The 23,744-nt window shown below is 38.5% G+C and overlaps 1 protein-coding gene across 1 annotated transcript in view; it reads right to left on the bottom strand.

Annotated features, from left to right (window-relative positions):
* Positions 1-23,744, bottom strand: part of SPAG17 (sperm associated antigen 17) — a gene marked incomplete at its 5' end in the record, with an annotated part of 66,012 nt that overhangs the window by 16,196 nt on the left and 26,072 nt on the right. Inside the window, 12 exon segments of the mRNA XM_008944664.1 lie at positions 1,914-2,096; positions 2,458-2,585; positions 4,000-4,130; positions 5,202-5,329; positions 7,347-7,523; positions 9,075-9,229; positions 10,325-10,469; positions 10,780-11,000; positions 12,598-12,727; positions 14,332-14,693; positions 16,659-16,779; positions 21,564-21,772. Coding sequence (XP_008942912.1) covers positions 1,914-2,096; positions 2,458-2,585; positions 4,000-4,130; positions 5,202-5,329; positions 7,347-7,523; positions 9,075-9,229; positions 10,325-10,469; positions 10,780-11,000; positions 12,598-12,727; positions 14,332-14,693; positions 16,659-16,779; positions 21,564-21,772 — 2,090 coding nt within the window.

Here is a 23,744-nt window from a genome sequence, read left to right as displayed (position 1 = left end):
GTCTGCTGAACCTCTGCCAAACCATTAGCACACATGAGCACCCACAATGAACTGTGTGACTCGGACCAGATCCAACAACTATCTAGATGCCTCTGGTACATCAGTGTGACCTCCTGCTTCTGAGTAGCCTGGTAGGTTTGGCCTCCCAGCTGTTGCATCAGCCAGGCAAGTACGAGTAAGCATGCAAGTGTTCAAGTAAACTATGTGAGTGAATAAAGGAACGCGTTGAGTAAAAAGCTGCTATTAATAATATTATTAAGATCACCTTAATGAATAAAAGGTGTTTTAACAAACATTGTTTGTGATTTGTATCTCCCTCCTGTTCGATGTCCTATTAGGGGAAAGGAAATTTACAACATCATAATTGAAAAATTAAGTTCTGAAAAAATAATCTGAAACTGTTTTTAGACAGTTGTTTACTTTGCCAGAATTATACTAAGTGCTACAGAAAGGAACAATTTCTTTTCACACACTTCTTTATGCTTTATAAGATCAGATGGATGGAGAAAAATGGCCCTTACAGAAGGCTGTCCTAACACATCACCTGCTAGAAAGCTACAGGCAGTACCAAGCTTTATGAACAGACAAGGTTTGCAGAAGCAACCTAGTTCCAGTTCTTTTTCATTCCTTTATACCTCTTAAACCTTGAAGGAGATGGAAAAAGGAAGAATAGTTTTTTTTTTCTTTAGACCTTGATTTAGTTCTGACTAAGTGAATATTTGGTTAAAGATTTAAGATACTTCTTTCTGGAAAAAAAATATTGTTATATAAGCAATGAGGATATTTCCATTGCACATTTTTTTCCTCAGTGTGGATTTGGGTGTGGAACTTTTCTCATAGCCTTGCCTGTGAAATACCAGTATGCAAATTAAAGAATCACTTTTATATATTTATAGACTTTAAAATGGTAAAATTTACTTCTGATAGACTAGCACATCCCAAACATGCCAGGGCTGAACAGCTGTCAATGTTTTCTTCTATTCCAATCATGTCTTTTTTGAAATGTAATGTGAAAAAAAAAAAAAATGGAAAAGATCTAACTGGCTACAACATGCCACTACCTTCACAAATTTCACGTGCTGCTAACTTTCAAATCCAGACTGCAATGCCATCATCAAAATACATTAAATGAATAAATGGTAGCACACGTATTTTGTTTTTCTCTCATTGGTAAGTAATAGTGAGTTTTAAACTCTAAAATCTCTTCTAAGAGCATCTTCACAATGTGATTTAAATAAATAAATGTTTTATACCAAAACAGAAAACCATGATGCTGCTGACAAGGATCAACTGCAGAACTTTCAAACTCTGTCTTCCAACACTTGTACATGAGCTGTAGCTTGCACCTTGTTATGAACCACTCACTCATGAGGGATGGACACACACTTTGTAAGAAGGCTACATAGGTATTTGCTAGACATGGACAGAGTGAAAAAATTCAGGCTTAAACCTGGAAATGTTCTGTACTGATTAAATACATAACCAAAACTAGAGTGTTTCTCAGCAACCTAGTCACCAAATTAACTGTAGAATTATTCTGGGTTAGAAATTCTTATACAACTTCATAGTTTTACATTTTTAAGGCTTTGTGAAAGAAAACAAACACTAAGCAAAGTAAAAGCAAAGTAATAGATATAAATACTGACAGAAAGGAATCTATTTGTTACTATCTGTGATATGTGCTGAACTGGATCCCATGTATTTGCACAGGAAAATAGGTTCCACAAGAGATGAGAGGAGAGTTGAGCTGCTTCAGAAATACCTTTCTTAGAGCATCTGTCTACATGTGAGATGCTCATTGTTCTTCAAAAGCAGGAGAATTTTTGTCTCAGGCATATATTGCAAACTCATGTCACCCAATTAGTCTGTCCTCTGTTGCTCACTGGAAGAATGAATAGATGTGACTGTACTACCTTGAGGGAGAGCTGCAGCTTTGCTCTTCGCTCCTCGCTGAGTGGCTCGTGCCGGAAGAGCTGACGGACCCGCAGTTTGTTAGGACATTTTCGCACAGGCACTGGCAAGCACGTCTGCTCTTTGGATCCAATGCAGAGGCCCCTCCAACCCTGAGTTCTGACCGATGGACCTGTGATCTTCCCCTCAACATAGACAAAACCCAGCAAAAAGAAACAGGCTGCTAAATGCAGATATTGCCAATGTGTGTCTTGGCTGAAAAGCACATGCTCTCAAAGATCTAGAAAGCTAAACAATAAAATCAGTAGATTCTTGGGCACAATTTGTCTATTATAAAAATTCTTCATCTGGCAAGATGAACTCCCCTCAAAATTGCTCTATCACCTTACTGAGAGTGGAAGAAGCCCACACTGACTATATTTTCCCTGACACATTTCCCCTTGCTTTGCCTGCTTAATAAACTGGACTTAATGTCATATTGTTTAGAGCCCTTGTGACAGACATCTACTGCTTAAGCAGCAAAAGATAATTTTGAAACAATTATACCTCAAGAGGAGAAAACGTGTCCCAGGTCCTTAACTGAAGATTTGGAGGAACAATACTCTCTGGTTCTTTCTTCATTACCCAGGGGGAGGCTTCAGCCAAAGGGTGGAGAACAGTAATACTTAAAACACCTGGTTCACAGACACATTTTGGTAAAAATCAGTTCAAATCCAAAAATGATGGACAGGTGTCTCAAACACTGAGAAAAAATATACTTACCTAAGTCTAAAATACTTTATTATTAAGTGAGAAAACTCCGTGTGAAAATGTGACACTCATGGCTACAGATAATATCGGATCACCGAGGTAACTATGGAATAGTTGGAAGAGTTCAGATTACTCAGACCATGTTTAACTAAACAGTCTGTCTGTGCTACTTGCTTTAAGTCTTGGGTAGTAGCTCAGCTGGACAGTGTGTGGAGTATCCCAGACAAGGAATAGCAGACCATTGACCCATGTTTACTGAAAACCCATCTCAGAAGTACATCATATTCAGAACATGCCTAATTCTTCACTGCATTTTGTACTTCACAGTCTGATCATTGGATGGATTCTATGAGAGATAATTTATTATATCTTCTTATTCTGATAAGTTTTAATGTTCTTCAAAATGTTTTTTTCCAACCCAACCTAAAAATCTACTTAATCTACCATTACTTCTCCTGTAGGTGTCGTTCAAAATGGATATGACCACTGAGTTACTTTGTCACAAAGATACAAAATTGAAGAGCCTTGGTGTCAAGGCAGATATAGGGGAACTGATCATTATTGTGAATAGAAATAGTATTTGAAAATGTGCAAAACCTGGTAAGAGCACTAAGCAGGAAAGCTGTTCCCCACGCTTGTGATAAAAACTTTTGAGAAGCTTGTCTTATTATGTCTTGAAGCAAGCTATCCTTACCATCCCCCCAATATCCACAGAAACCATGCATTCTTGTCTTTTTAAAGATATATTTATTTTCTTAGGTTCTACCTGTTACGCCACAGTGTGTTTTATAGAAATTCAGTATCTCCAATTGACTGTACAATAACAATCACTTCAGGTTGTTACTTCTTGTATTGCTACTATGAGGGGGGTGGTGCCATGTACTATTGGCATCCCCTATTTCACTCATATTTTTCCAGCTTCTTAATAACATATATTAAACTTTTCCAACAGCCAGACTAAGGGTCAACATCAGAGTATTGTTGTCTTCATTCATAAACAGAGCCATACAGTTAATGAAGACTGTCATACATTCAATGGTTTTGGATGGTAAATACACAGATAAATCATGCATTTAGTAATGGCTTTTGTTTGCACGTCTGAGGGCACAAAGATATGCCAGTTGTTTGTTCATTTACCCCTTCACAGCATCATTCAGTTAATTCTCTGCTTCCCAGAGTTTTCCACAAGCTCCTTCTTCCCCATGAAGGTGCAGGCACCTTCTACACATTGAAAAACATTTTCAAATTTCCTGTCCAAACAGGAGCAGGAAATTCGAACTCCACCTTTGTAATTATTTCTGTTATAAGCTTGTCAGAAAAGAAACAAAATTCTCCTACCTGGCTGTTCTTGTACCGGATCCTGCAAGATAGCGACAGCGGGATCGCTGGCGGCTTCAGCAAGATACTGGTGTACGTCCCTGCCCCGCAGCAGCTCCGTGCCAGCGCCACCCGCCGAGATGACGAAGAACCTGCACAGCAAGCCACACACGGGGAGCAAGGGGTCGGCAGCAGGGCCCGCAGGGTGGCTTCTGTGAGGAGCAGCACGGGTTGCCCTGTGCTGGACACAGAGTAGTCCCCTTGCAGGATGCAGCTGAGCCCCAGCTGAGATAGTGGCGCCCCAGGAAAAGTGTGTGCAAGGAAGGGCAAAATGCCACACAGGCAGTGACAAGTGAGGGGAAAAGACACCAAGGCCAGAGAAGGAGGGGGAGGAGGTGCTGCTGGTGCCAGACCAGAGATTTCCTTGCAGCTTGTGGAAAGGACCATGGTGGAACAGCTATCCATAGTGCAGCCTATGGAGGAGACCACGCTGGGGGAGGGCCACACCAATTCAGGTGGCTGTTTCCTGCAGGAACTGCAGCCCCTGGAAAGCCCATGCTAAAGCAGGTTTAACCAAAAATACTGAAGCCCATGGGAAGGACCCATGACAGACCAGGGGAAAAGTGTGAGGAGGAAGAAGCAGCAGAAAGGGGCTGTTATGGACTGATCACAACTCCTATGCCCTGAGATGCTGGGCTAGGAGGAGTTGAGGGGTTAGGAATGAGGCAGTGATGTTGAGTCTAAGAAAAAGAGTGCATAGGGGTAGGTGTTTTAGTTTTTGTCTTTGTCTCTCACAATCAAACTCTATTCTAAACTGCAATAAATTAAATTAATTTTCCTCAAGTTGAGTTTGTTTTTCTTCTGATAGTAATTGGAAAGATATCTCCCTTTCTATCTTGACCCAAGAGCTTTTGCATCTTATTTTCCTCCCTTGTCCTGTTGAGGAGGGGAAGTGAGAGAGCAGCTTGGTGGGTGTTTGGCAGCTGGCCAACATCAACCCACCACACTGTTAAAATCCAATAGCATTCAAATTGGATTCTTTTCTAGATGTCAAAAATTAACAAGTACGGTGAAGATACAAGAAGAAAATGGAACTCCAAGATGATTACATCAAAAGGGCAAATACAGAGTACTGAACAAAGGATAAGCAAATGGACAAACCCTGTACAAATACAGTGTAGTGAACAAAGAAAATGAAAACCTACGCAGCTAGTGCAGTTTACCTGGGGACGTGCTCATCATAAGTGATAGGTTTGTTAATTTCTGGGAGTGCTGATGCTGAACTTCTGTCTTCCTCATTATCAGAGCCAATGCTAGGAATATACACAGACGTGCTGCCATCAGCCATAACCTACAATAGAAATGACATAAAATTACTTGAGTTACATGGTACGTTTATAACAGTAACTTGCTGCTGAACTGTTGTATGACCTAGCCCAGGGAAAGAAACAGAAAACACATATTTCAGCTTGAGCAACCTCGAATTCACAGGAAAAAGGAAATGAAGAAGAAAGCTGAAAAGACAGTGAAAAAAACAAATGAAGCATCTCTAGAAAGACATGTCTTATCATAAACACTACTATCACATGCTGATGTTTAACAAATGCTCAAGGAGTTTTAGTTGTCAAATGAGGCCATCCATGCTTATATTCCATCTTCAACATATGTATCCACAGGCATCAATAGGCAACTTCACACAAAAATAGTCACTTGCTGGTCATGCCAGGTAACTATACTTTGACAGGTACTGATATACCTCTGAGAGGTATATATGTGTCTATGTATACATACCTGCACACACAGATACACACAAATATATACATAATTATAGATATGACTATAAGCTAATATGTTGTTTAATAATTGCATAGTACATACATATATACTAATATACAGCTATACATATAAATGTGTCTATACATATAGGTGTGTGTATATATTCACCTATATATAGGTATACAGGTGAATTTGTATATAAATACATAGCTCTACACACATTTATATACATGTTGATATATGAAGAGAGAGAGCTACAGATTATATATTTATTTCTATCTACCTTTATATATAGGTATGTATGTATAGAGGGGTCTCTTCTTAGATATTTATTCACTTTACAAATACAGTATGAAATAATCTTATGATAATACTGAATGATTCTACAGTATTTCCTTCTTGTGGTTATTAACTTACGAGTCATTAACATGTATACAAGGTACACTAATGCCTCTAATTTTTAGTATAGTCAGCTGAAGGAGAGATGATGGCTTTGGAAGATACAGTTTAAATGAGAATGATTCAAAGGGTGGTCCATGAACTGAATTTGACACACCCAGTCCACACGCATTTTGCTGTAGTCTAGGACAAAGAACCAATCCTATTACATCTGTACCTGGTTGCTGTCTCTACCAACCATTAATCTCACCTTTCTTATTACACCCCCCATATCCCCTGTGATCACTGCTCCCACAATACCTTCAACTGCCCCACAGTCTACTCAGCCTCCTTCCTTTGCTCCCTCAGCATCAGCTGTGAAAAAGCAGGATGTGCTGATGCTAATGGCAAGCAACCCCTGTGCTGCTCTGAATTGCATCGATTTTGTAGCAACTTGATAGCTTTGGAATTTCTACCCCTCTGTGGATCAGTTCAAAATCTTAGGGAGAGACTGACAGCATAGATTTATATAAGCACTGTTTCTCCAGCCTAGGAAAAGAGGTTAAAAACTATATTATAATGCGTATGTCCAGTGGAACCTCAGTGCTGTTTCACAGGAGTCTGGGAAAACTACAATTTGAACAATAGAAAGCATACTCTAAGGATGTCACATCTCCATTGTTTAATTCGAAAACAGCATGTCAGTCACAGACACTTAGATGATGTTTCCTGAACTCAAAACTAAGTATTAACCTAACTAATAAAATCATATCTGAGGCATGAAAGAATCACAGCACAATCAGTATGAATTTAAAGACCGAATCCTTCCCTCTACAATATTTGCCTTACCAGGCACATTAGAGTGTCTCTGTAGACATCCTGAAAAGACAATATCCTCTCTCAGTTTTAATCCTCATTTACAGAGATTACTTTTTTTGCTATAAGCCACACTAATTAAGATAACTTTATAGGTGATGTACAGTGTAGACCATGTGTTTTACTGCAATCTCTATAAAAACGGAGGAACTACCAAAAAAAAAGAAACCCATCCCATCCTCAAGAACACTTCAGAGATCTGATTCAGGAGCTGCTCCTTCTGGCTAGCTAGGCTGCTTTAAGAATAAGTAGTACAAGGCTACACAATCACTTTGAGAGATGTTTATAAGAAAAAATTACATATAATGTAGTAACTTGTTTCCTTCCATGTATTTTACCTTGAAAAGATTTCCTTCAGGATCCATCATCTCACAAATAGTGCTGGAAGTGTGCTTCATAATGTATCTCCCTGGTTGTTTCTCTTCTTTCTTGCTGATGAAGTTGTGAACTTCATGGGTATAAACTGCTGAGCAATTTTCATCAATGAAAAGAGAGCCTGTCTTGATGGGTAAAACCTATCACAGTAAGAGGGGAAAAGGTTCAGTCCCAAAAGATGAAAACTTCAGTTTACACATACCATGAAAATAAAGAACAGATGCAGATCAAGAGGAGGGCTCTCAGACCTTTACTACTGAATCATGAAGTTCTGAGGGAACTCTCTAGAGAGAGAAAAAGAATGAAGATGAGTTCTGGAAGTTAGGCTGATGTTAGTTGCTGTAACATTTTCTTTAACTTCAGGAAATTAAAGCTTGTGATTTAAATATTCTATAGAGTTGTGAGGAAATACCATAGACTCATAGAATACCTTCAGCAGAAAGACCCCATAAGGGTCACCGAGTCAAACTCCCTGCAGGACTAGCTAGCACTAAATCATATGACTAAGAGTGCTGTCTAGATTGTCCTTGAACTCTGGCAGGCTTGGTGCCATGACCACATCCCTGGGGAGCCTGTTCTAGTGGCTGACCACACTCTCAGTGAGGAACCTGTTCCTCATGTCCAATCTGAACTTCCCGGGACACACCTTCATTCCTTTTCCTCCTATCCTATCGACGGTCACCAAAGAGAGGAGATCAGCACCTTCCCCTTCCACTGCCAGACTTGAGGAAGTTGTAGATTGCAATGAGGTTACCCCTCAGCCTTCTCCTCCACAAGCTGAACAAACCACATGACTTCATCTGTTCCTTGTAAGTCATGTTCTTGAGACCTTTCACTACTTTGTTTGCCCTCGATGTCTTCCTTATATTGAGGTGCCTAAAACTGCACACAGTGCTTAAGTGAGGCCACACCAGTGCAGCATAGGGTGGGACTATCACCCCCCTCAACCAGCTAGCTATGCTGTATTTGATGCACCCCCAAGGCATGGCTGGCCCTTTTGGCTGCCAGGGCATTCTGCCAAGTCATATTCAACTTTACCACCAACCCAAACCCCCAGATCTCTTTCTGCAAGGCTGCTTTCCAGACTTGTCCCCAGTGAGTCCATATAACCAGGATTACCCCATCCCAGCTGGAGAGTTAGGCACTTGCTCTTGTTAAATTTCATATGGCTGGTGATTGCACAGCTCTCTGGTCTATCCAGATCTCTCTGTAAGGCCTCTCCATCCTTGAGGGAGTCCACAGGTCCTCCTAGTTTAGTATCATCATCAAACTTACTTCATGTACATTCAAATCTTGTGTCCAGATCATTTATAAAAACATTAAAGAGCACTGCCCCTAACATTGAGCCCTGGGGAAGCTCACTGGTGACTGGCTGCCAGCCTGATGTAATCCCATTTACTGTAACTATCGGAGCCTGACTCATCAGCCAATTGCTCACACAAGATATTATGGACTTGTCTAACTTGTGTGGGTCATTTTGTCCAGATGGATGCTGTGTGAAACAGTACTGAAAGATTTGCTGAAATAAAAAAATCCTCACTTCTACTGGCTTCCCATGGTCAACCAGAATCACAGGATTTGTGAAGGCTGTAGAGAAGGGAGTTACAATAGTCAAGGTGAGAGGCACTGATGGCAGGGAACTTAGAACGAAAGGACACATTCCACTGTCACGAACCAAAGGTAATTCCCACCTGATATGTTCCCTGTGGCTTTGCTATAATAGATGTCCCATCTCCAAAGATGGTACAACAGGTACCATCCTCACAATTTGTCGTAACAGTAGCAAACTCAGGATTCTCTACTTGTGTACATTTCACCTTTCTTGAGATGACTTCTGAGGGTTCACCTAAGAATTAATACAGAAAAACTAGACAGAAGCACATGAACCATGGAAATGTCTGAGGATTCAATCTGCTGTTTTGTCTCATGAGGCTGGACATTTATCTCTTCAGTAAAAGACCCTCAGACTTCATAACCATATGCAACCTTCAAATTTTAGGACTGTGCACTGAAATAGGAAAATTCAACAGTAAGAAATGTCTCTAACCATCTGCAGCTGGTGTGGTCAGGCAAATACTCTCTAATTTATTAAGTACAGTACTAACTGTAACGATCTGGATATTGTAACTTACAAGTTGGACCACTGGAATTTTTTGTGCCTGTGATACAAGCTCTAAGATGTGAAGAAATTCCTTTTCAGCAGCATAAGTCAGGGAAAACAAATCAAACTGCTATGTTAATCTGGCCATTGCCTTCCCATTGAATAGACAGACCAGTTCAAGGTCATTCTTTTGATTTTTAAAATATCACAAGGAGATGTCCCACAACCAGAACTTTCAACTGTGTATGAACAAAACAGTTCTGACCTCCACACAGTAACTATACACCTCAAGTTAATTACAGAATTTATTCAGCAGCTGACCTACATAGAGAATACACTGCCAAACAGAAGAAACAGATGACCATTAGCCCCTCTTCTTTCAGGTCAATGTTGTTTCACTTCTACTAGATATGGCATTTTTCCACAGCCACATTCAATCAAAATCTGAACACCTCTGAGGCTTGTCAGCCTATGGCCTTTCCAGGGAACATGGGGATGCCCTGGTCCTTACACATATATTCAGTAAAGACTCAAATCAGCTTGCTTGTTATATCAGGGTAGGTGGAGAGCAGGCATTGAACATATTGGAACTCAGGCATGGAGTTTCATAGTGAAGGTGGGTTGTGTAAATATTTACATGGAAAGATGAAAATTTGCTTGTTTGTTACAATATAATTTTTGCACTGAATACTGACAAAAAAAAATCAAGCACACAAACTAAGCCTAGATTGCACTAGTGCATTTGTTACCTATGCTACTGGTATGAGCCTTCTTTAGTGTATTTTGACAATTATCAGCTTCACAAGATACAGCAGAGACAAGTGCTCCTCTTAGTTTTACCTGTTTCCTCACTATCTTCTGGTACAAAACGTTCTTCACAGTTTTGATAAAAAGTTGTGATCCTAGTACCATCAGCATGATCTACTACTCTGCTGCCATCCAGCTTCTCAACAATTATCACTTCATCATCTCGTACAGTCATAACCTGAAAGAATGAAGAATAAAATGAGAAAAAAAGAATACTCATTTACATTAACTCTGTGAGACTCCTAACGGCAGCAATTGTAAAACAAAGCATTATGTACTGAAACTCTGGTGAAGCTAAACTACTGCAACTTTACTTGAGACTAATAACTTGCATTTTCTTCAAAATCTAAAGGTTTTGTATTAGTAACAGTGTAGTAACATGACTTTCTGGGATATATGTTCAAAGAATAAATCCTACAACTTAAATAATGACAGCCCTGTCTCTCAGTTTAGTAGACAGTGCTGTAACAACACAAAACCAGTGATACCGTTCCATCAGCTGGGTCAGTTGCCTGATAGCTTAAGAGTGGCTTCAGATCCATCCTCTTTGCTCCCTCGGTGCCCACTCGAACGCCTGATGGAGTTGTTGTTATCCAGGTCCCGCCCTGGTTCTCCATAGGTGGGTCAGAATAACCCAGGCCCTGCACAGTATTTTCAGACAACTCCTCCTTGTTTGGGTGTGATATACTGATTCTGTCACTGCCTTTTCCTGCAGAAACAAAAATTTCTGTAACAGACTTGGTATTCTCTACGGCTAAAAACAAGTGGAGAACTCCTGAGTATTGGTTTTGACAGAATTTAAGAAGAATTAATTTATCAGGCTAGAGGAAAATTACACGTGCTGTTATTAAAAAATGTGCCCTTAAACTAATCTTATTTAATATGTTCATTATGACACAGAAAAAATAAAACAACATACAAATGATATCTGATTATGACATGACTTTGGAAGGCACTATCAATGCAGAAGAAAATCTGAACAGATTATGGAAAGAAAAAAACATACAAAACTGTCCTATGAGCTTGGTTTCAGGACAAATTTGATACAGCCTATTACAATGAAATTGAATATAAAAGGCAGTAAAGATAACTTATACTTCAAACAAGTTTGCAACAGTAGAAGAAAATAAATATCTGGAGGTATTACCCATACAGAATGACTAGAAGTTATCAGTGTGAAATTATGGTAACAAAAAAGGCAAACAACTCCATGGTGTATCAGAAGAAAAAGGCTGGATATTCTGTTGTGAAACCTAATGGAGAGATCTTAAAAACAACATGATAGAGAACACTGGTCTCCCATATTCAAGAAAAGAAACTTAGTCTAAGTGTATGCAAAAGACAACAGCATAGTCCAGAGAGGAGTCTAAAAGGCTTACAGTATAGGCGTCTTAGGAGAGAGAAAAAAAAAAAGCCAGTAAAAGGTGGAACTTTTCACTATAAAGTTCTCAAGACTAAGAAATAGAGAGGACAGGTGTGGGGGAAAAAGTGATCATAAATAAAATGTAAGGAATAAAGGATATACACTGGCCACACACAGACTGAAAATTAGAGGATGATTTATCAGGGAAGTTCTCAAACATCCTTCCAGTTATCCTAAGGAATATCCTAAGGACAACACCACTTGATGACTTGCAAGTCTCTTTTTGAGAAATTTTTCTCTTTGGTAGCAATTTCTATTCACATATTTCCAATAATTTATATGTTAATGTTACAACAGGTCGTAATTATTCTTTGCACTAAAGTGGCACTGACAGTGGCCTCAGACCCCACTCTGAGGTATGATGTAAACTTTTATTTGGTTCTTTCTCAGCCAAACAGAATAATGTAAGAATGGCTATATTAGGAGACAGACCACGAGTCCATACAACCCATTAATAATGACCAACAGTAGGTGCCTTGGAATACATACAATGAATAATAAAAATACAGTAATACTCTAGAAGAGAAGCATTTCTCAATACCAAGACTGAAAACTGAGTAATACCCAAGTAAGGATTTGACATTACCATGGTTACAAGGATCTATTTTAAAATACTTTGTGTTGAGTCATTCTGCTGCCAACATAGTTCTTACATGCTCTTTTACTTATTAAAGCCCTAGCATGTTAGAAGGAAAATAAAACTGGAGTAGGAAAGAATTTTTTTTTTATGTGAAGGGTAACAAATTAGCAATGTGCAGCAGCTGAGTACAGATAAAATTGCATTCTCACACTGGCAGAATTTTCAGACTAAAGAAATATGCCTGTTATTAAGTATCATCAGCCCTGCTAACTTTGAATCTGTCTGAAACACTGGAAATGTTACCTTTCTTAGTGCTGGTCTCAGGTGAAGGTGCCAATTCTGTTAACGGTTGCATGTTTTCTAGAATTGTAGGTGGTGGTAGGACAGGGCCAGAATCAGGACTCCTACTCACTGTGCCATCAGCAAACAGAATCTACAGTCATCAAGGACGTATTAGAGGTTAAGATAATTTCAAACACCAATAGAAAGACTCATAAGAACATGTTGCAAATTCAATAGTCACTAGAATACTGTGGGTGATGGAAGGGAAATAGTAAGACTTTCAGAATGAATATATGAAATAAAAAAGTTATCTCAAAAATTAAGGGCTGGTAACTGCTGCAGTTCACACGTATAATTAACGAGGACTATTTAGTAACAAATAGGCATTATAAAAGTAAACAGTAAAGATTATTCTTTGAGTATTTAAGTGGTAAAAGTTTGATGACTTTTTTTTTTTAGCAGTGATCATGCATCTGTATCACCATATTTGTCTGTATCTGGGTACTGCAGGATTGCTGTTATTTTTTTAGCCATTAAGACAGCTAACAAAAAATAGTCATGGTTATTTATCTTATTATAGCTGGTTTCTGAGATCTATTTTCTATTACACTCAGCTCTTGATACGTGTATTCCCTGTGTGACAGGAAACAACCGTCCCTGAATTCATTTACAAATACACTACAGGGGTTCTAAAGAGAAGATGGCAGAATGTGGAAAACAAATGGATGACACACAGAAACATCTCAAGAGTTACTCTAAAAAACTTTTTTTTTTTTTGGCATGCTTATCTATATGCAATGCATTCTTGATGAGCCACAAACTTTAAGTTAATAAAGAAGGATGCACTCATTACCTGCTTATACAAAGACTATGGTATAATCATACTAGGCACGTAACTTCTCTATTATTCTGTTGTGAGACAGTATGTTGAGTATATATAGACATACAGCAGCTACCTCCCTTGCATACTTCTGAGATGGATATATTTCTCAGAAATTCTGCGTAAATGGTTTAAGATCTAACGTAAAGAATGAATGTAAAGAACTTGTACTAGGAGTTGTAGTCTACTTAGAAAAAAAAAATTAAGGAAATAAGGACAAGTTATTTTGATAGCCTCTGAGTCAAAACTGATGACTTCTCTTTTCATCTGTTCGCTAACTACACATAGTCTTAGATTTGAAAAAGACAGTTGCTTGTAGATTGATTACAGTGTCTGTACAGATGGTATCTAGCCTATAGCACCTACATGGAACCAGAATTCTCAGCAACATAAATATGTGTAAAGAAAGAAGGTACTTAGGAATATAAGGTATTTTTAATGAAAAATTAGGATACTTAAAGGTGTTTGCAGGACTGAAGAACAGTTTAGGTCTTTTCAGAATCCCATATAACTGTTCAAAAGATGGAAAAAATATATGTATGCTTTTGTGTTGCCAAAAATGCCCTAAACCAAACTAATGCACATGTCATCTGTTTAAGTCCAGGAACATAGTTCTCAAAACCATATTCAGCTATGTCCTAATCCCAAAGTTGCCTGAAATCTTCATATGTCTAAAATTTTAATCATTAAAGATCCCTATGTACCTCAAGTTCTTTTTCTGAACAAAGCTAGAGGATATTAGTCTTGACACGGCTGTATAACTCAGTGGTTCCTTAAGTTTTGTCTGCAAACTGAACACTTCTCTCAGTTTACAAGCACAAGTTCAAGGGTAATCACACAGGAAGGCTCCTTTCAATTAGTTCTACTAAACATACCTCGGTTGATCCATCCATCATGTGCTTTATGACCGTTCCCTGACTGGTGATGACTCTTGACACCTCTTGTTCTGCTTGCCTTGCTACAGATGTATACAGACGACCATTCTTTACCTTTTGGGGATAACTCTGCCTAACCAGAATTTCCAGAGTAAGCTGCTTGGCCTGTTCTCTTTTGGTGTCTTCATGCTTTATTTCACCTGTAACCTCATGTTCCTTCTCTCCACTTTCCATAACCTCTTCCTCCTTTGCTTCATTTGCTTTGGCCTCACAATTCTCAACCTCTTCTTCCTTGGCTTCATTCACTTTGGACTCACTTTTCTTTACCACCTCTTTTTCAGCTTTAGCTGTAGTGGCTTCACCTTTCAAATATCAAAACAAATTCTGAATTACTTAATACTGCATAGCATACATTCAAACAGTGCTAAACATCCAGCATCATGAAGTCTATGGCAGGCATGCAACTTCAGGTGAGTAAGACTAATCCTGCTTCCTCTGTAATCCACAGCATAAGGGATAGACTCTGTTTTCCAGAGAATATTCAAAGCAATCATCTACTCAGAACCTCTGCATCCTCCTTTGGAGGTGTCTGCCTTTCCAAAGGAAAATAAATGAAATTTGAAGATGGATTTATTACAGATGCTGTTGGAAGAGTGACATTAGGTGGGAAGAATTTCCTACCTGCCCATGAAGGTGAAAATGCTACTGAGTTTCACCAAGTTTGAGGTTGTATAGGAACTGAAGTTAGATGGTTTGTGTACTTGAACAAATACAGTTTTCAGATTAAATTATGGCATCGTGTTGAGTTTGCTAATGAATATAATTACAACAGTCATGTCAAGAGACTACATGGATGTTTTGTAACTGCTCTGTTCACCTCAATTGTTCAGTATTTCAATATAAGCTCATTTGAAAACCCTCCGCATCCTCTTCACACTTCACACCATATTACCCTAAACTGGCAAAATTTGCCAAGCTGGCTGCATCCAGCAGAGACTGGATCATCCCACTCTACTCAGTGCTGGTTTTTATGCAACAGCTCATGTGTAGGATGCATTCAAATTACTGCTAGCACATACTTGGTGTATGTGCACTTCTGCTGTTACATTGATTTATTTTCACATACTTAACTTCTCAATACAGCCTAGGCTGGACAGATTTGTTGTACATAAGTACTAAATGACATCTGCAGGTGGCTCTTTTTAAATCTGACCAGATGAAAAAACCAAAATTTGCATTGGTATGCTTGGAAACCTACTGGCATGACTACAGGATGCTGAGATTTATTACAGTTTACAGTATGTAAAGGTGAACCTCATGGTCTTCAAAAACACTGAGAAATGGAAGCACTGCAAAAGGATGTATCAGGCACAGAAACTTTTAAGTATCTATACAACCTATCAGTCTTCTAAAGGAAATTCAATTATAAGTGCAGACAGCCTTATTATGACTGTTTTCTCTGTATGTACTGCATGGCATAAACCAAAGAACCTATGTGAAATAATTCTTGTTTGAAACTGATCATACCTTTTAGAAAGGCAACAAAACCTGACTGTAAGATATCCAGTAGCAAAGAGTCCATCAAAGCCTGGGTTAGTTTTGTTAAATCATTCTTGCTTTTAAAAATTAGTATAACTTAAATCTTGTATAAAGTACTACTTTTCAGTTGCAAGCCCCTAAAACTTTTAATACCTTTGTATACTCTGTTTACAGGCTGTCACCAAAATTCTATTTCCTTGTTCTTCCAGACTGGCATCAGTCATTCCTTTAACCTTTTCTTTGGGAGCTAAATTGAGTGCTCTCGTGACATGAGCTCACTATAAGATACATCTTCCAATGCTTTAATCATTCTCGTCACACTTCCCCAAATCTTTCAAAATATGAACATCTTGTCTTGTAGACTGAAGAACACTATATACAATTCCAAACGAAGTGCAGATATAAGTAACATAACAATTGTCCTACTATCACTCAAGATTCCTCAATGTATATGCATTTATGAATTTAATTTGTTCATTTTTCTTTTGTATTCCAATAGATATGCATATTTAACTGATTATTCAACTTGACTTCCAGGTGGTTTTTAAGGTTGCTGCTTTCCTGCTCTCAATCTGTTATGTCCAACAACTTGCAATTCTAGGTTTTAAACCTGTTTGAATTAAATTACTTATGTTGCAAATCCTATTAAACAGCTATTATGACAGACTTAAAAAATGAGACATTAAAAAATTCCTGTTGTTACATCTAAACCTGAGACACAAATAATTGCCTTCTGTAATTTTAACTTATTTTAAATTCATTACTTTGCAGTGGCTCACAGAACTAACCTGCAAAACTTTCACCAAGGAAAGTTAATACTAGCCCATTGGGACAGGAGACATTTAAACTTGGGAAAGCAAGAGCATTTGACATCACTTGTGTTTGGGAAGCTGGTTCTTCTATTTCCACCTACAGAATGAAACACAAATTAGTTTTATATCACATTTTAAAAGAATTAAGAATAAAATTAGAACACAGATTTCAGTTGTAACAAAACTATTTTTTTTTTTTTTGAAAGAAGTGCTCCCTACCACTCAATTTTAATGTTTTTAGAGTTTATGGATATCGAAATGGAAACATTAACTTACTGTCTTTGATTACGCTATCTTCTTTCATTCCTCTTTATTTATCTTTGAAGAACAAATCATCCTAACTTTATTAATTTCATTCAGTCACTATGCTATCTTGTGCACATCAGTTATTTTACCTATAATCTTTAAAAGAACACAAAAGAGAAGTAGACCAGTCCTTCCAGTTTGCTGCCAATACAGCACTGACTTGAGAGTGGGACAGAAGGGATGTTTGGCAGTCAAAACGTGTAACCCTCTTTGTGCTGCTCTGTAGTGGAAACTGTCCTGGTGACTAGAAAAGATGAGGTTGACCTAAGGAATGTCTGAAGACCCTGGAACATTTGGAAAAAGTACAACAATGGACCTTTTGATGTTGCCCTCCCAAAAACTTATGTGACAACAAACTATACTATGCCAGTAGTCATTAGATAAAACCAGTTTTGGGCTGCAGACAACAGTAACAGAGAGAACTTGTCCTGGTATTACCCCATATTCTTGATTTTTAGGAACAGAAATATAGGGGAAAATAGGCAGATGTTTTGTTACCTGTTTTTCAGCATGAAGAATACTGTACATTTTATGGTTACTTCATATAATATTACTATTATATAATAATAGTAATATTATATATTACTTCATATAATATTAGTAATAAGGTTACACTCAATACCCTAAGATTGTAGTTACAGGATCATAAGGTGGAAGTCACAGAGAAGGGCAGAAGTAACCCTTAGTTGTCATCTACTTCTCCCTGTCTAATGGTAAAAAAAAAAAAAAAATCAAGTATACCATATTGTTAAAGAAAACTGTTAATGTAACCTATTCTAAAATTTTCCACAGGTCAAGCTTTCTAGACCTCTGATGTTTCTTGGTGTTTTCCTTAAAATTCTCCAGTGTGGCCCATATTTTTGTTGTAGTAGAGTATCCATATCTGGAGACAATAATTCAGCTGGGGCCCTACCAGCCTTGAATGGAAAATAACTTCACATATTTAGCAAGCTATACTCCTGTTTTTTCACCTCAGTGTGGTCCTTGCCCTTCTCACAGTGTGGGATAATGGCCTAGCTTGCCATAAGACAGAAATACAGGCTAATTTAGTGTGCTTTGGGAGAAAGGTTACGATCTTTGTGACTATGAAATTCTTGTGCTGTCTCCAGGGGTGGAAATCTGCTGAGCTGGCCAAAGGAATGAGTCTTGTGAAGCTAAGATGATCCTGTTATGGCTAATCCAACAAATGCAAACAGCTCTTAAATAAATTTTGAAAGCCACAGTATATGAGAGAAGACCTTTGTCTAATTAACAGTAAAATTAAAGTGTACATTCCTAAGTATGGTAATGAGCCTAGTGGAGTGCATGCTAAACATACATGACCATGTTAATCAACTCCCCACCTGAATCATGCTAAACATCACCTAGAAGGCAGGGATAGACAGGATTAGGATATAAAAAAATCATGAGGGGAACACCTCTCTAAGGACCATGTGTACTACAGGGGGGCAGAAGACTGAAAGTCTAGCAGAGATGGTTGATGGGCTGTACTCCTCTTCCTCCAACCAAGACAGGGACACCTTCTTGATAAGAATTGCACCTTCAATATATGGTGTGCCTTCTAGAATTACTACTATTTACTAGCTAGCACTATTAAACTTCCTTGCACCTCCAACTGTGTTGGATGTTACCCGGGAGTTACTAACTCGAGCTTGACTATCCTTTTTTTTGCAGTTAGTGCATTTATCAATGACAATTCCAAACTTATAGCACGTTGCTTCAATAAATCAAATGTTTTAACTTTTAAACTGTCTCAGTGCAAGCCCTTAGCCAGGACTTTGAGACAGAATTCTCAGACATACTTTTACTTTGTGAAACTACCCAGTGCAAGCCCTTGGGGCTCTGGCAGGCAAACATCACACTGTCACCCTTAAGACAACACAGCACAATGCCATCATTCGCAGGTGTAGCTTGTGATCCACTGCAACTCTCACACCTTTTTCTGTAGATTTGTTATTGATAGAACTGCTACCTATTCTGTAGGTATACATTGATTATTCAGATGTAATTGTACAATCTAGCACTTACTCATACTGCTTTGTATCCTATTTTACAGACAATGTCCATGTGAATTTTACAAGTTCACCTTGGATTCTAATCCTGTCCTTCAAAATACTTGCAAACTCATCCTCCAAAATACTTCCAGACTCGCACAGCTGGGTGCTCTATGCACGAATATGGACACTCTCTGTGCAAAGACATTTCAAACTAAATAGTAAAAAGCCTTTTGGAAGAACAGGAGGAATTTAGATGTCCTCCTGAAAGAATTTTAATGGTTGGGGCATTTTTTTGGTGTAAGATTCATTTATGCCACACAACTGCTATATGTTATGCTGAGTGCTGTTTGGCAACTCCCTCATCACTTTCAATGCTCATAGCTCTTTAAATACCTAGCTAAACTGGTTGAAATTAAGTCAGCAGGACTTTTTGTGCATATGGACAGAATCCATGTTGAAACAAGAGCCACATAATTACTTCATCCACTAGGTACCATGGAAGCAGTGTGTTTAGAGTCTTCCAAGACTATTCTTACTCCTAGTATGTGTTCATTCTTGTCTTTCATATTAATCTCTCCTCTCATTCGCTTCATAATGAAAGCTATCTCCTGTTTCTAATAAACCCACACTGCATTTAACCCTTCATTTCCATATTGCTCATTCTGCCTCTTTGAACAGTTCCACACAGTTTTGTCAACAGAATTAGGATCTCCATTTAACCTCACTTGCCAAAGGAGCTGAGAATGTAACTCATAAGCCTCTGGTGAGCCATAGCAAGAGTGATTTTGAGCAAAGTGGCCAAAACTAACCAGAGTAAACAAAAGACCAGTTTCCAAGACATAGTTCTGAAAAATAAATGTTTAGATCTTTAGACCAGAAGGTGGTGAACCTTTCCAGGGCATTGTGCTAGAAAATAACAAAAGCTGAAGTAGATTTACATGAAATGCCTCTGGAATTCAGAAACCACCACAGCTGGATGAACTAGTGTTAATTTTCCATGGAGAAATTCTGAGGAACAGGACAAAAGAGAAAACAATGCAGGAAAATATGGTAGACCTGCTATCACTTATGCGCTCTACATATCACCAAGCAGCCTACGGAAGAAACAGAATATAACAGAGGGAATGACTGAGATAATGGAAAATAATGGGTCATGAAAAGGATTATATACAGTAGACTGGACTTAAATTTGGCTCAGTGTGAGAACTGTGACATTCTATTAGCAGTTCTTTCTGCATCGTTTCAGTCATACTTGATTAAATCAAGATGGAACCAAGTAGGGGGAAAACTAAAACACACTACTATATGCTTTAAGTATTTTTCCAGTTAGCTTGGAAAGTATTAGGAAGTACATTTAACAAGTACATTATTTAAAAATGCTACTCTTTTGTAACTTGATCAGGTTTAAAGGGATAGCTTTTTATTGTAATTATCGTTAAAGAATTATCACAGAGTGTATTTTAGAGCATGCTGGAAACAAGTACATTATTTAAAAATGCTACTCTTTTGTAACTTGATCAGGTTTAAAGGGATAGCTTTTTATTGTAATTATCGTTAAAGAATTATCACAGAGTGTATTTTAGAGCATGCTGGAGAAAACAGTGTCAAAAAAGAAAAGAGGAAAATCATCTCAAATAGGAAACTCCTGCATCCTCTTCCACTATCCTGCTAATAATCTCCTTCCATATTTCTTTGAGGAATTCTCATGTAACTCATACTCTGGCTGATCTCTGAGATCACTGGACCAAACAAACTCCCTGTGCTTGCTTACAATATTCTGCCAAAAGTTAGCTAATGACCTGAAATAATCTAGGTTACCAATTTTTCAGAGGCGAACCATGACCTGTTTCTGAACTGATGCTGTCTCCTTCACTCACTTGTTTTAAGGCCAGAAAAGCTTCTCATAAAGCTTTGTAAAGGATTTTCAAGATTAAATGCTGTGCATTTCTGAGGTTCATGGTCCTCTTATTCCTGTATTACTCTGTGCTAAGTATTCCATAACAGGAATTCTGAATTTGCTATTGAATTGTCATCCACCCTTTCCAAAGACCTGTTCTGTGATAGAAGTATTTCAGTTACAGGCTAAAGCAAATTCCTCAAGTTGCTGGTCTCTAGCCTGTGATCAGCTAGAAAGACCAAACTTCAAAGCAAGCTTTTGCAAAACTGTCTCCACTAATTTACTAGTTCATTAGACTTTCCAATACAGGTTTTGGAAAGCACAGAAAAGTTCTCCCACTCAGTTAAACTAAAAAAATAATTTCTAGAGCAGTTCTAGTCACTGAGGTATTCATAATGTAACAGGTATAACTATGAAGCCAAAACTGACAAAGTATGTGTACCATGAAAGATACACTGCTCTAGGTCATGGAGTTTTAAAGGCTAGCTTCATTAACAGCTGCTAGCATGTGCATTTGAGAACAACTGGAAGAAAAAAACCCATATCCTTAGAAACACCATAAATTGTTTAGAATTTGTTAAGGCACAGCTCAAAACTCTCCAAAAATATATTCAAATATAGAAAATGTATTTGAATTTTTGTTTCTTTTCTTTGTTCATTGGATAACGTCTACACTCTCACCTTTTCTTCTTCCTGCTTTACCAGGTCATCAGGTGAAGAATGGCTAATTTTTCTATGGCTTGTTTTTGTGGATGGCAGAGATTTTCCTGATTTGGGTTTGGAGGACTTATCTTGTTTTCCTGAAGCTGATGTAACAGGAGAAATTTTGGTCGGAATATGGACAGAAGGAATGTTCAGAATTCTTGCTAAGACAGGATCTGTTTCATCATCTAAGGACGGGAAAAGCAATATTTGTAATGTAATAAAGTTTCATATATGTAGACGGCCACATTTTTTTTAAATACCTTTTTTTTAAAAAAAAATACTTTTACCTCCAGAATACTTAGATAGGTAGAGACATTCTGCATTTATTATCTAGAATATTATCACTGTTGTTATGTTTTGTGTGCTGATCCAGCACAGACTGACTCCAGCAGTTTTGCAGTACATTGCTCTGTTTTGCTACAGTGATTCAGAAAGACTCTGATGTTCCAGGCTTGCTAACTTTCCCCCAGTTCTTAAAGGCCAAGCATTAGAGCAGCCTGCTAAGCATGTTGATAGGAAGTAGCCATGTTGCCTTCTGAAACAGTTTCTTAAAAACAAAATCAATACAAACCATGATTTTCTATAAAACACTTTTGTTTCAACAAACTGACACTTCTCAACAGAAAGTCTTACTTCTGACACTTCACAATCAGAACCCTCCAGCTCTAGCCCGTTTGGAAAGATTTTAATATTTTTTTGCTTAAGGCAGGCTAAGTCCAAAACCTACAACTCATGAAACAGCAGCATGTTTTCCATCCAGACAATTAAAGCAATTGAATTCTTGTTTGTTTTGGGGAACTTTTTATCCTAGATGGAACAAATTATTATCCACATCATAACCACATCCATACAGTTAAGAACTGAGAACACCAGTGAGCAAAACATGATGATTTCAGAAACCACCTTTTGAAAATTGTTTTAGAATAAATAAAGCAAGCTTGATTTGCTTAAGTACTTTCTACAAAGTGTGAAGTTTAATGACAAGTCAGTTATTTCAAGAATGTCTTCAGCAAGTCTTCCAAAAATCTTTTTTTGTTGTTTGTTTTGGTAAAATTACGTTTTAATTCTGCTTCTTCCAATGAACAGTATTTTTTAATGTGAAAACTGACATATCAGGTGAAGAAAAGCTAAACTCATTGACAAATTTCAAGCCAGATCATTTTCAGACATGATATTTCCGTAATATTTGAGAAGTCATGGCAGTCAGGTGAAGTCCCAAGCGACTGGAAAAAAGGGTAACATCATGCCCATCTTCAAAAAGGGTAAAAAAGAAGACCCTGGGAACTACCGCCCTGTCAGCCTCATCTCTGTGCCCAGGAAGATCATGGAACAGATTCTCCTAGAAGACTTGCTAAGACCCATGGAGGACAGGGAGGTAATCCTAGGTAGTCAGCACAGATTTACTAGCGGCAAGTCCTGCTTGACCAACCTAATGACCTTTTACAATGAAGTGACTGCATCAGTCAACAAGGGAAGACCTATAGATGTCATCTAGCCGGACTTCTGCAAGGCCTTTGACACAGTCCCCTACAACATCTGGAAGTATGGGTTCAATGGGTGGACTGTTCAGTGGATAAAGAACTGGCTGGGTGGTCACATCCAGGGAGTGATGGTCAATGGCTCGATGGCCAGATGGAGGAAGGTGATGAGTGGTGTCCCTCAGGGGTCTGTGCTGGGAGCAGTGTTGTTTAATATCTTCATTAATGATATTGACAGTGGCACTGAGTGCACCCTCAGCAAGTTTGCAGATGATACCAAGCTGGGAGGTGCAGCTGATATGCCAGAGGGATGGGATGCCATCCAGAGGGATCTGGACAGGCTGGAGAGGTGAGCCCAGATAAAACTTATGAGGCTTAAGGACCTGCACCTTATGAGGTTATGCAGGGTCCTGCATCTGGGCCAGGGTAACCAGCACTATCAGTATAGGCTGGGAGAGGGTTTACTGGAGAGCAGTCCCGTGGAAAGGGACTTCGGAGTGTTGGTGGATGAAAAACTGGACATGTGAAATGCTGGGTTTTGAACCCCAAGCCCCGAATTAAGGTTGACATATGGGTGATGCCCACAGCCCTTCATACAGAGGTGGTGAGTTTGCCTTATAGCTTCCCCCCAGGGTGCGGCCGGCCCTGCAGGGAGAGCCAGAAGGGAAATGAGCCCCAG

Source organism: Merops nubicus, unplaced genomic scaffold (genome assembly GCF_000691845.1).
Source record: "Merops nubicus isolate BGI_N331 unplaced genomic scaffold, ASM69184v1 scaffold2467, whole genome shotgun sequence".
NCBI lineage: Eukaryota > Metazoa > Chordata > Aves > Coraciiformes > Meropidae > Merops > Merops nubicus.
This window is presented reverse-complemented; position numbering and strand designations above follow the sequence as displayed.